The sequence below is a fragment of the Colias philodice genome, chromosome 16 (genome assembly GCF_061535455.1).
Source record: "Colias philodice isolate Cphi_HAF_F1 chromosome 16, ilColPhil1 Martin Lab GWU primary, whole genome shotgun sequence".
NCBI classification, from domain to species: Eukaryota; Metazoa; Arthropoda; class Insecta; order Lepidoptera; family Pieridae; genus Colias; species Colias philodice.
In genome coordinates, this window is record NC_143101.1 from 627,705 (window position 1) to 641,020 (window position 13,316).

The 13,316-nt window shown below is 32.9% G+C and overlaps 4 protein-coding genes across 6 annotated transcripts in view; 3 read left to right on the top strand and 1 right to left on the bottom strand.

The window, feature by feature from the left end:
• The window catches only part of LOC149481376 (uncharacterized), a 465,629-nt gene that overhangs the window by 435,401 nt on the left and 16,912 nt on the right, over window positions 1-13,316 (top strand). The gene's annotated exons all lie outside the window — the stretch shown is intronic.
• LOC149481396 (glutathione S-transferase 1-like) lies at window positions 250-7,108 on the bottom strand. Of its 2 annotated transcripts, XM_089704741.1 has the most exons (6): window positions 6,811-7,108; window positions 1,936-1,994; window positions 1,509-1,650; window positions 978-1,171; window positions 474-602; window positions 250-359 (listed from the first exon to the last, which is right to left on the bottom strand). In XM_089704741.1, exons 1-5 carry the CDS (start codon window positions 6,997-6,999, stop codon window positions 476-478), a joined length of 711 nt encoding a protein of 236 aa, XP_089560867.1. In that variant the 5' UTR covers window positions 7,000-7,108; the 3' UTR covers window positions 250-359; window positions 474-475. The 2 variants fall into 2 exon arrangements, with proteins under 2 accessions (XP_089560867.1, XP_089560868.1); XM_089704742.1 differs by lacking the exon at window positions 474-602.
• On the top strand, window positions 7,740-9,444 carry LOC149481397 (glutathione S-transferase E14-like). Its single transcript, XM_089704720.1, has 5 exons — window positions 7,740-8,046; window positions 8,384-8,540; window positions 8,685-8,882; window positions 8,964-9,080; window positions 9,161-9,444. The coding sequence occupies exons 1-5, from the start codon at window positions 7,976-7,978 to the stop codon at window positions 9,287-9,289; spliced, it is 672 nt and encodes a 223-aa protein (XP_089560846.1). The 5' UTR covers window positions 7,740-7,975; the 3' UTR covers window positions 9,290-9,444.
• Eps-15 (Epidermal growth factor receptor pathway substrate 15) overlaps window positions 10,704-13,316 on the top strand; it is a 34,334-nt gene continuing 31,721 nt past the window's right edge. Inside the window, exons 1-2 of one of the 2 annotated variants that reach the window (XM_089704998.1) lie at window positions 10,704-10,759; window positions 12,165-12,209. In XM_089704998.1, the coding sequence (XP_089561124.1) occupies window positions 10,733-10,759; window positions 12,165-12,209 (72 nt within the window). In that variant the 5' untranslated portion in view covers window positions 10,704-10,732. The other variant, XM_089704997.1, reaches the window with a different exon arrangement.

Genomic DNA, 13,316 nt, shown 5'->3' on the forward strand with positions numbered 1-13,316 from the left:
TCAAGGATCTTGTATTAATGGTTTGTATTGTACATTTTCCTAGCATCAACCCACATTTCACAGAGGACCTCTTAAAAAGGTGAACTTGGTCGATGTCTTACATTGCATACGATTGAAGCGAAAACACTACTAAAAACTGTTACATATTTTACCATATTGGAACTAATAAAAGTACCGATATCAATAACATTATGTAAGAAAAATGTGCCATTCGTTATAATAAATATAATTTATTTTGTAAAAACATGATTTTTATTTGACATCTATATTTTCCTCCGGCGAAATAAGATTCTGAGAACGACGAGCAAGAGAACTTCGTGGGCAAGCTTTGAACTCATTTGCATAATATTCTCCACTATCTGTAAAAAAAAACGAAATAAAATATTTGTCATAATTTTTGTTTCATTTCTAGTCTACCATATTATATTTGTATAATAAAAGTAATATTTGATGTGTTTTACAAAAGAAATTACTTTTACGAAGGTTCAAGATTTAGCAACTCGCCTATTCTTTTGGCGAATTCATCCAATCCTTTGATATTTGCAGTGGAATAAAAACTTTCTTCTGACATTTTGAACAACCAACTATAAAGATTTGGGTACCTTCAAAAAGTAGATTTAAGGTTAACCAAAAAATACTCTTATTCGTGTAATAAATACCTACTTCACAACTTAATTTATCATTTTATAATAAGTTAAAATTTAGTGCTGGTTTCGTTCAGTTATCTTTTATTGTATCAGCTTAACTGCTGACAAATGTGATTCAAACTTTTCCTTTCAGTGTTTCCTTATTCAGTTCTTGTACGTTGTACACAACTAATCATACATTTTTATATCGTAAATAAATAAATAAAGCTTTATTTGTTCCATAAAAAAATATACAATTTTAGTTACAATTTCAGTTTGAGTACATTGTAGAACAATTTATATCTAAATCTTATATCGTACAAAGAGAAAAATTTAATAAACATAAATTACTTGGTCTTATCCACTGGTACGAGAATATTAAGTGTGCTGATCGTGGCAGCTATAGAAATATCAGCCAGAGTTAGCAAGGATCCCGTCAGCCACGGCCGGTGAGACAAAATTGTTTCCAGATCAGCGTAGGAGTTTTCAATTTCAAACATATGATCTGGTAACACGTAACGGCAGTTCTCGTATATTATTGGATCCTGAAGCGTTCCAAAGATTATTAATTTATGTATAATAAAAATTCGGAAATAGTATTAATAAATTGTAACTAACTACCTAACTAAAAATTCATCATGGTGAAAATCATGTGAAAATGAAACACCTTCAGAAAAAGTGTAGTTTATATAAATTATAAGTTTGTACGGTGAGAACGATATCCGAGACAGGTAAAATGTTATTGAATCCCAAATCATGGGTGTTTCTGTCCATTTACTTACCCAAAACTATAAGATATTCAGTGCTTTAGCCTTGAAAGCATATTACAAGTACATACATAAAATATGCAATTCGAGTATTATCATAGATTCAGTAACTAACAGCAGAGTTCCTGTATCGTGGTTGAAGCACTCCACAGTTGTAGCAGAGAAGCTGGTCTACCACAGCCCGTCCACCCGGGTCGCGGGGCAGTAGTTGATCCAAACTACTGTACCGTGACGCCAAGTAGGTGTTTATTACGTGGCTAAACCAAAGAATATTTATTAATGAATAGGTAGTATCTATACTATACATTCTCGAGTGTTTGTTTGAACGCGCTTATCTCAGGAATTACGGGTTCTAATTGAAAAATTCTTGAAGAAACTTCATGTGCGGTGTGCTGGGCAAAGCTTATTGAAGAATTTCTATTGCTAGTATAATATTAAACATCTAAATTCTACGTTCTAAGCAATATAAAGAAAAAAAAAAAAAAGTTAACAATGCTATGTGACGGGAAGGTATTTTATTAGTAAAAAAAAAATAAGTTTACCTGTCGGTCAAAATTAATTCCTTATCTTTAAATATCGGTAAAGTTTGAAGAGGATTCATCTGTAAAGCAGTGAAAAAATATATAGATATTTAAAAGCAGGGTATTTTTTTACTGTCTTTATATAGTTGTTTTCTCATTAAACTCTATTCATAAATTAATTATGCAATGAAAACATTAAAAATAATATAACAATTATAATACTATACGTTCCGGTTCCGGTGACGAAAGTGTAAAGACGTACGAAAGTGATCTCTGTGAATATTATTGAAATAATAGTGCAAAAGTGACAATTTAAACTCATATTAGGCTTAAATCTTACCTAGAGCTTAAAAACATCCCAAAATAGTGTTAAAGTGTTTGATACAGTGCTTCCCAAAACAAATCACTGTTTTTATTTGATTAGTATAACCTAAAAAAAAAAACGTTAACATTCCACTGAACAATAACTGTCAAATATCAAACAAACTGTCAGTGACAAGTGACAACAAACATTGACTTTGACATTTCAACCATAAATAGTAGTAATAGTGTTACCAGCATTCAAAGCCGAATTACCCAAAAATAATATGGAAAAACAAATGGAAATTTTGTTTTCAAAAATTAACGAAAAATTTAACGAACAAACAAATACATTAACAACAGCAATAACGAAAAATGTAATGGAGGCCTTAGACGAAAAGATGAAATTATTGATAGAAGAAAATAACAACCTTAAAACTAAAGTCAGTAATTTGGAACAAAAAATATCTTTTTTAGAAAAGGAAAAACGAGGAAAAAATTTAATTCTTTTCGGCATTGAAGAAAAGGGGAAGACAGAAATAGAACTAGTGGATTTAGTGAAAGAAACTGTTGTGGAATCAGGAATACATCTAGATAGTCAAGAAATAAGTAATATTAAAAGAATCGGAAAACAATCAGATAAGAACCGTCCAGTTATAATATCACTAACAACTATATGGAAGAAACATATAATTTTGAAAAACAAGCGAAACCTTCCTCCAGGCGTATATGTAAAAGAGGATTACTCTAAAGAAGTACTAGAGACACGTAAAAAATTACAGCAACAAGTGGAAATAGAAAGAAAAAATGGGAATGTAGCATTTATAAAATACGATAAGCTAATTGTAAAGAAACCCAACAACAGCCATCGTGAAAAAAGGAAAAGAGAACAATCAGGTTCTCCAACCGATTCATCTCAGAAAAAACTGAACACAAAGTATGATGAAAATGCTAAGACCCAAAGAGGAGTAATCAAGCCAAGCATCCTTACATATGTATCGCGCGAACGATCCGCCTCTGTTTCAGAGATTTCAAAAAACAAGTAAAGGCCCCCTCCGACCGGAACAAACAAAGAAATAATAAAACAAATATAGATATAAGACAAACATCAAGAAAATGCCCCCCAAGCCGGCTGGTCACCGTGGGGGAAGACGACCACCACCCTCCAACAAATCTGCCAACTAAATTCAACACAAAAAAAGATATACAAAAACAAAGTAATTTATATATATGTACACTTAATACGCGAACCTTGAGAACAGAAGAAAGTTTGAAAGAACTAGAGTTAGCTATAGAAACCATCAAGTGGGACATCTTGGGCATAAGTGAAATGCGGAGACTAGGAGAAGGAATAGAAGAGAGAAGTAATTATATTATGTACTATAAAGGCGAAGTCTCTGGACATAGAGGAGTAGGTTTTTTGGTGAAGTTAAAACTCAAGAACTACATCGACGCGTTTGAAGGAATATCAGATAGAATAGCGGCAATACACATTAAATTACCCAAACATAAGAAAAACTGGACATTAATTCAAGTCTACTCGCCAACAGAGCAAGCATCAAAAGCAGAAATAGATACATTCTATGATAAACTAAGGGAATTTTCAGAAAAATATTCTCAAAACAATTTAGTACTCATGGGGGATTTCAATGCACAAGTAGGTACCCAAATAACTGGAGAAGAACATATAATAGGGAAATATGGGAAAGGTAAAAGAAGTAGAAATGGAGAAAAGTTAGTAGAATTCTTGCTTGAGCAAAATTTAACACTTCTTAATTCCATTTTTCGCAAAAGGCTCAACAACAAATGGACATGGATATCTCCAGACGGAAAGGTCAGAAATGAAATTGATTACATAATAACCAACAAAGCGAAGTTATTTAGTGATACGGGAATAGTGAAAAACCTAAACTTTAATACCAACCACCGTATGGTACGTAGCTGTCTCAAAGCAAGTGGTTTAAAGAAGCCTAGACCAAGAGCCGTTCAAAATATTTACTTAACGCGCAAAAAGGGGGAGAAATTCGAAACTACAGAAGACTTAATGGAAGTTGTTAACTCAAATATGTCACTAGATGAGAAATACAAAAAAGTAGAAAACAAGCTCCAAGAACAGGCAAGTACAACAACAAACAAGAAGAAAGAACCCTATTTAAGTGAAACAACTTTAAAACTTATTCAAGACAGAAAGAGACTGATACTTAATAAGAAAGAAAACCAAAAAGAAATCTCCAATCTTAGCAAACAGATCCGCGAAAATATGAGGAAAGATAGAATAAATAGACGACACAAAACCCTGGAAAATTATATTATCAAAACGGGAGGCACAAAGAAAGCACTTAAAGAACTTAGAGAAAAAGGAAAAGAATGGATACCAAAGCTAAGAGACAAAGAACTGCAAGTTACAACTCGTAATAAAGTCAAGAGTATAGCGACAAACTATTATCGTTCATTATATTCAAATCAGGCTAACACACAGACAACTGAAAGAAGACATGTTCAAATACAACAATACACGACGGAAGCTAAGGAAGATATACCAGAAATATTACAATCGGAAGTAGAGAAAGCTATTAAAAGTCAAAAGATGGAAAAATCGCCTGGTCCTGACAAAATTACAAATGAACTGATGAAAGGGACAATCACAGAACTAGTCCCAATACTTACCAGGATCTTTAATGAGATTTTATATACAAGCAGTATTCCAAGCAATTGGGCAGAATCGCACATAATACTTTTGTACAAGAAAGGTGCAAAGGACGATATAGGGAATTACAGGCCCATATCTCTCATTTCGAACGTATATAAAGTTTTCGCAAAAGTTATCCTGGACAGAGTATCAAACCAACTAGACGAAAACCAACCGATAGAACAGGCTGGTTTCAGAAAAGGATTCAGTACGATTGATCAAATACATACAATTAAACAGCTTATCCAAAAATACAATGAGTACAATAAAACTATTTATCTGGCATTTATAGATTACTCTAAAGCTTTCGATAGTCTCAAACACGAATTCGTATGGCAAAGCTTAAAAGAGCAGGGAATTCCAAATTTATACATAGACATTATCAAAAACATATATAAGGAAAGTAAAGCTAGTGTCCGACTGGAATCAATGGGAGATGTTTTTCCAATTGAAAGGGGTGTCAGACAGGGTGATCCACTCTCACCAAAGCTGTTTACAGCAGTGCTAGAACAAATGTTCAGGAAACTAGAATGGGAGCATGTGGGACTTAACATAAATGGATCAAGATTGAATAATCTCAGATTTGCTGATGACTTGGTGTTATTAGAAGAAGACCCGCTACTACTGGAATCCATGATACAAACTTTAGCAGACAGAAGCAGGGAAGTGGGTCTAGAAATGAACTCTAGTAAAACTAAAGTAATGACGAATTCATCACCCATAGACATAACCATCAATGGACAAAAACTTGAATATGTAGAGGAATATGTGTATCTCGGCCAGATTATATCACCTAATGATCAAATGTCCAAAGAAATAGATAAAAGAATTGCAACAGGATGGAAGAAATACTGGGCCATGAAAGAAATCATGAAAAGCAAGACTCTGGGAATTAAGATCAAGAAGAAAACGTTTGATACCTGCATCCTACCCTGTATAACATACGGCTGCGAAACCTGGGCTCTAACTAAACGCCATAGGGATAAACTAGCAAGTTGTCAAAGAGGTATGGAAAGGAGCATGCTGGGTCTGAAACTAAAAGACAAAGTTAGGAGTACAGACATCAGACATAAAACAAAATTAACAGACATCCTTAAAAACATCGACCAACTAAAATGGAGATGGACTGGACATATGCTCCGCTGCAAAAAAGAAAAATGGAGCAAACAGGTTACTGTCTGGTACCCTAGGGATGGAGTAAGGAGCCGGGGTCGCAAAGCTAGGAGATGGGAGGACGAATTAAAAACGACCGCAGGGCCCTTTTGGACAAGGGTGGCAGCAGACAGGGTACAATGGAAAGAGTTGGAGGAGGCCTTTGCCGTAAGGCATACCGAAATTAGGGATATTTTATAGTGAAATTTGTTTTTAAGTGTTAAGTAATCTCTAAATTGTATGTTTATATATGTCAACTTTTTCGGAAATAAAGGCTTTATTATTATTATTATTATATTATAATACTATAAATAGAACTAGTATGCATAACGAAGGTGAGCGAGTTTCTCAACTGATGCTAAACAATGCAACCAGATAACGCGCATTGTATATTATACATATATTATATGTTTACTTAAATAATAATAATATACATTATTAATGTTTAATCAGCCTGTAAAATTATCATATTATTAAAATACAACATTTTCAAAAGAGATAAGTAACAAAAATATAGCTTTGATGCATACTCTATAATTTATTTAGGTTTAGACACATTGATAAGCTAAAATATTAAGTACTAGCGGTCCGCCCCGGCTTCGCCCGTGGTATATGTTTACGTTTTCGCTACATAAGAACAATCCTCGTACTTCAAGGAATATAATAAAGGTTCAGCCGTTCTCGAGTTATGCGCTTACCAACACATTTTGCGATTCATTTTTATATATAAGAAAGATAAGGAAAGATGAACTTACGCACACAATATCCTGACCCTTATGTTCAGCTTTATCCATGTCCACGTCTACTTCAGTGACGCTAATGTTCATCGCATCTAACGCCATCATCACCGATCTACACGCTGGACTCCGGTCAGCTTTCCACAACGTGCAGTGTCTGGGCATTGAAACGTATGGTCTATTGTCAATTAGATGTGCATGGAACATTTTATTATGTAACAAATTTTCATATATCTTATCATTATCACTACGTAATATTATAATGAAGTTGGTTAAAAAGACCTTCCGTGACTGTTCGCGATAAACTCACAAACTTGAAACTACTGCACCGATATTCATACCGTTTGCACGAATGCCTTGAGTTCCTCAAAGAACTGTTAAAGTAGTTCGTTGAATAGCAGACGAAGCTACGCGGGGAATGCTAGTATGCTATAACTATTTAAATAATATCAATAGGTACTTACTTTAACGAGGCAAGCGGTTTGCTTCCAACTTTACCCATTTTTAAGTAATATTTTTCGTTAGTTTTGTACTTAGTTTTTTTTTTTAATTTTAATGATTAACTTACATGTTAATTTATACAAACAATTATGCCATGACAACAAAACGTGAGGCTTACGACAGTGGACAATAGGATTTTATTTTCTTTTGTTAATTTTTAAGTCTATGTATTTTCAATGAGGTTCCATAATTAAATCAATAATAGTAATGGCATAATAGTGGTTTATCTTCTGTGAAAAATTTCATACTTGAGAACAACATAAAAAAGCGAATAAAAATACTCAATATTGTGTCCGATTGGAGCAAATATTTTATATCCTTTAGGATTTAACAGTATTTAGAACTACGTCATTTAACATATTTCGGTATGCAAATTAAGTTTATCGATTAGAGCTATGTTTATCTACCCTCAATTCAATTTTACACATTGAAAATTGTAACAGATCTTCCAAAAGTTTGAACCGATATGATTGTTATAACCTAATGGTTTCGGCTCATACATTTAAATAAGATTTAAAAAAGGTGTTCGTTTTGTCATGGATTTCGCTAATGTTTTATTTATTGTGACTTCATTTTTATTCCTGAATTGATCAAGCGATGTTTATTCAGCGTAAACAATAAACTTCGAAGACAGTATGGTTAGTTACCTAGAACAGGTTTGTTTACACAAGTTGTCTTTAAAATGATCCTGAGTATGAAGAAAACAATGAGATACTTTATTCCATATGGATTACAGTGCCGACAACACGCTATGTAAGTGTTAAATAAATATGATATTCATATGATTATTAAAATAAAAAAGTTTGTTTCATATTGCTATGGAAAAAAAATTGCATTTACCGATTGTTAGCTATTTTATAATCAATTGCATAATAGTGCATAATTTAAAAAAAAACGAGTAAATTTTAAGGATTAAATGCTCATACATTTATTGACTAATGCTTGACCCGGAATGCAATTGATTTTTCTACATATTATTATCTTTAAACTCAAGATAATATTATTATCTTAAGATAATTATTAATAAGATATCGATGCAACAATTATACGGTATATGATTTTTAGTACTTACATTTGGTATATTTTTCAGAAAACAAATAATGTCTGAAAAACCTGTATTATATGCAGACGAGGCTTCTCCGCCAGTTCGGTTTTTGATGATGACTGCATCACTGCTTGATATCGAATTAGTTGTGAATAAAGTAGATTTATTTACCAGTGAACAGAAGACTGAAGAGTACTATAAGGTAACGTATGATATTTGTACAGAGATTTCAACTATGTATAGTCAATGATATTAAATGCTTATAGCTGTTAACATGACGGTCATCTTTCCACAATTAATAGAAAATGAAGCAGTAAAAAACTTAATAGTCAAACATTATTTTCAGATTAATCCATTGCAAAAAGTGCCGGCATTGGTTATTGGAGACAAAACAATTCTAGATAGTCACGCTGCTGCTATATATTTATGTCAGAAAACGTCTGCGCAAGATCTATATCCAATTGATCCCCTCGAGAGAGCAAAAGTAAATGAAATGCTATTTTATAACTCTGGCAGGTTGTTCCCGTTGGATAGCGAAATAATTGTAAGTAGTAATTTGAAACTTGAACATTATACCTACAAGACGTGTTTGAATTCATAAAAAATCTCATAATTTTTTTTATAGTCGTGTTATTTTGCTGGAAATTGGCCGGTTCCAGAAACAAAAACGGAGGAATGGTATCGTGCATTGGACTATTTAGAAATTAATTTGAACAAAAATAATTGGCTCGTTGGTGATAAGGTAAATTCCTTTAACTATTTTAATGTAATAAAATATGTAGCTATTGTATATATCATATAATATTCTAAATTAAATTTCAGATGTATTTGTGTGATGTCTGTGTGATGTTAACTGTAACATCCCTGCAATTATTAATTCCGATTACCGAAAGACACAGAAATGTAAAACAGTGGCTAAAAAGATTTGAAACATTGCCATCCATGTTATGAAATTAATCGCCGAGGGCTGGAAAGATTAACACACTTTATTGAATTGTTCCAACATACAGAATAAGTTGACGACGATTATATTCTGACGCTGTGCAAAAGAAAAAAAATCTAAATCCTAAATTTTTTTTGGAACGCACAAAGTTCTTAACTATTTTGACTATACTGTAGTGTAATTTCTAAAAAGAAAAATCTAATTTTTGGAAATAAGGGCTCCAAGATTGTTGAATTTGGCGCATAAACGTATGATTAGATATGATATTTTTTTTATTATTATAGTCATAAAATAACATCTATACTAATATTATAAAGAGGAAAAGTTTGTAAGTATGTAAGTATGTATGTATGTATGTATGTATGGTTTTCACGCAAAAACTACTGGACCGATTTAAAAAATTCTTTCACCATTAGAAAGCTGCATCTTTACTGAGCAACATAGGCTATATTGCATTTTCAAAAAAATTAGAGATCCTTACCAAAAATGCAATAATGTAACCCAAGGTGTAAAAAAATCCTCAATAAAACTTCTGTCATCGCGTGCGCTGCGGAATCTATTGAAGATAGAACAAAAAAATGTTCTACGGTATTATAGAATGGATTAATATCTACAAGAAAGTCCGCGATACCATATGTCCATCTTCAGTAGTTATGTTACTACAACAACTTTTTTACGTTTTCAAAGTAAATAGAAGTGCCGACAGTAATCAAACCATGTTATCCATACACATATATTAATCCTTATCCCATTAAATGATGTTTTATTATAGACTGTTTCAATACCAGCAAAATACTTTTTAAATGAAAAGAATTGGATATTCCATTCAAAAGATATAACGAATTTTTAAAAGTGTCAATCTACAGAAAATAGTAACTGTTCGAGCAGGCCGTAGTGCGGGGGTCACGGAGGAATTCTACCAATATGCGTCTTGACGGAACACAGTGGCGTTTTGGTCGGTAGGAATCCGACATAACCCACGGCCCCTACCCCGGAGGCCGTGGGTATCTATGAAAGATTTCCCCACTAAAAAAAAAAAAAAAGGCCGTAGTGCGGGACGGGGTAAAGGTGATTTTCATGTGATTAAAAATTAAACCTATAGTCCGAGCTATTGTAGACTTTTCACTGTAACGATATCGCTATCTATGCGGGTGAAACCGCAGGGCATTGCTAGTATTGAATAAAATTTATTTTTGAAAGCATTTTTTTTTCTTCCCTTTATTAAATATTGAATAAGAATGAAATCATTAATTTTATTTCAACCATATACATAGTAATAATTTAGAAAATACCTGTGGAAAATACAAACATTTTTATCGAATGATTGAATCGATTTTTCATAATACAATTTAAAACCGATTTTAAATCAAAAACAAAGGGCACATCATTTTAAATGTCAAGTGTCTCTAGTCAATGGCCTCTATTGATTGGTCGACAGGGAGATGTAAAAAATGGCTGCCTTGCCTTCTCCTACTCAGGTAGAATTTACCCGAATAAAATAAATAGTTTAGTGTAAATTTAATGTTAATGTGTCCGAAAATCATCACTTAATAATATCCTTTCGATTTATGGAAATCAGTCGCCAGCCTGAATATTATAACTACGAAATTGCGGCGTCGAAGTGTCGGGAACTTGTAGACTGATTACGCTGAAGTTAAAACTAGAAATCAACGGTTTACGTTAATAATTAAAATTGCGTTTATTTATTACGAAAAATAAAAGTGTAGTGAAATACGTGGTCATTGTTAGCGATTTTTGTTAAGTTGGTGTTAAAAGTTGTACTGTCACAAATTGTATAGATATGTCACACCCATAAAACCTTTTTAAATATAGTGTAATAGCGGCAGTACACATGGGGCCAAGGCGTTGGGCCAACGTGTTGGGAAAAAATGAAGGATATCAAGATTCCTGTTCACACATTGGCGTACTGATCATTCTGCATTGGCGCTTCAAGGATGGACGTAGTCCGTAGAAGTTCTTGCAGCCGCGGCAATTTATTTATACAGTGCGTTTAATTATTACGTACATGTGCATCAATAACAATGAGTGTACCTACTCTGCCGTCTGCGATGATACCATTTTCCAATCTCTATTGTCCTTTTTTATATCTGTATAAATAAAACATTATTATGTTTAGATTTTTTCAAATGTTTAAAATGTGTACATTTTAGGTACATTTAATTTAATTTTAACTACCTATAAAACGAAACTTTAAAGATTAGATTTTAGATATTATTATATTAAATGATAATATTATTTATGTAGGTAATAAAGCACAATTTGATCAAAATCATGCTCATTGTATATTGTTATTTAATTTTTAAGAACAAGTAACTTTTTAATACTATTTTACTCATTTTATAAATATATTCATTTTTTTATCGCATTGTATGAAAGTGAGATAAGAAAAACATCTAGAATAATATAATAAATAGAAAATAGAACATCTAATTTTTTGAGTCATATGGTTTTATTTTTGTGTAGTTCATGCCGTGGATTCCAAATTATTCCTTCATGTCGATACAATTCTACGAATTGTAAAACCTCGGCGCCGCCATCGCTATCGGAACATGGTTAAACGTAAATTTCATTGACGCGCAACGATACTGTCTCCGCTGACGAGTAACAACAAACTGAACAAGACACCAACGTGTGAACGCTGTTTGTGGAGCGCGCCAAGATCCTTTGATGTGTGCACAAAAAACCGACAACATTCGGTTGGCCTGCCAATATTGGCGCCAATTATGCTAATGAAGCCAACATACCGCCAAGTGGCTCTCTACACGTTGGCCCAACCCGTTGGCCCAACACGTTGGCCCAATGTGTACTGCCACCATAAGGTTTAATATTTTATCAACAAAAATGTGGATTGAACCATTGCAGGTGGCAGGGACCCACAGTTCTATATACGAGGCCTATTATCATCAAGTAAGTGTACATATTGTATTTATAATACATATTAGATTAGTGACATTTGGATTCTTAATCCCTATATGTGCATGTTTTGCTGTATAAATTGACTTATGCAGCTTTTAAACTTGGAAATAGAAATGGTTACATTATAAGTAACACCGTTGTGTAGATTAGATAACTGTACTTTTGAATCAAACATTAAATCAAGCTCAGGTTCAGATGTGGATCTGGTACTGAAATCAATGTCAATAGTAATTAATAGCAAAAACATATAAATATATAATTTGCTTCTATATGAGGAATCCATTATTGATCTTTCAACATGCTTGTTTTATTGATCAGAAACATATTAGAGACAAGAAAACTATAGTAACACAATAAAATTAATCCTCTATCTTGATCTGACAAGAATATTGCTTTTTCTAAATCCCTTGTTTATAATTTGTGAGATGCATTAGACCACTGCACACATTATATTATTTACTAGCTTACCGCCCGTGGCTTCGTCCGCTTTGTCTAAAACCTAATAAATTATATACTAAAACCTTCCTATTGAATCACTCTATCTATTAAAAAAAACCGCATCAAAATCTGTTGCATAGTTTTAAAGAATTAAGCATACAAAGGGACATAGGGACAGAGAAAGCGACTTTGTTTTATACTATGTATTGATAGTGATTGACCAAGTTATGTGCTATTATGCTTAAAAAATTTTAAGTACCCTTTCATTTGCATGTAAATAGCATAAAATATTTATATCTCACAGAATTTTGTTCTTCATTACTTATTTTATCAATACACTCAATACACTGTACAGTGTACAATCTTTGATTACCCTCAATCAATCCTCGTTCATTAAAATGATTTGACTTGGTTAAGTGACTCAGAACATGCCTTGATCAATCTAACAAACCTTTTGAAGCTGGAGCAAGATTTGAATTAGTTTAGAGTAATAGTTTACAATAACTGGACAAATTTCATTCGTTTTTGATGTTACATAAGAAATAGGTTTATGAAATATCATTTAACTAGCTGCTCCGCGCGGTTTCACCCCCGTGGCTCCACCCCTGTTGGTCGTAGCGTGATGATATATAGCCTATAACCTTCCTCGATAAATGGGCT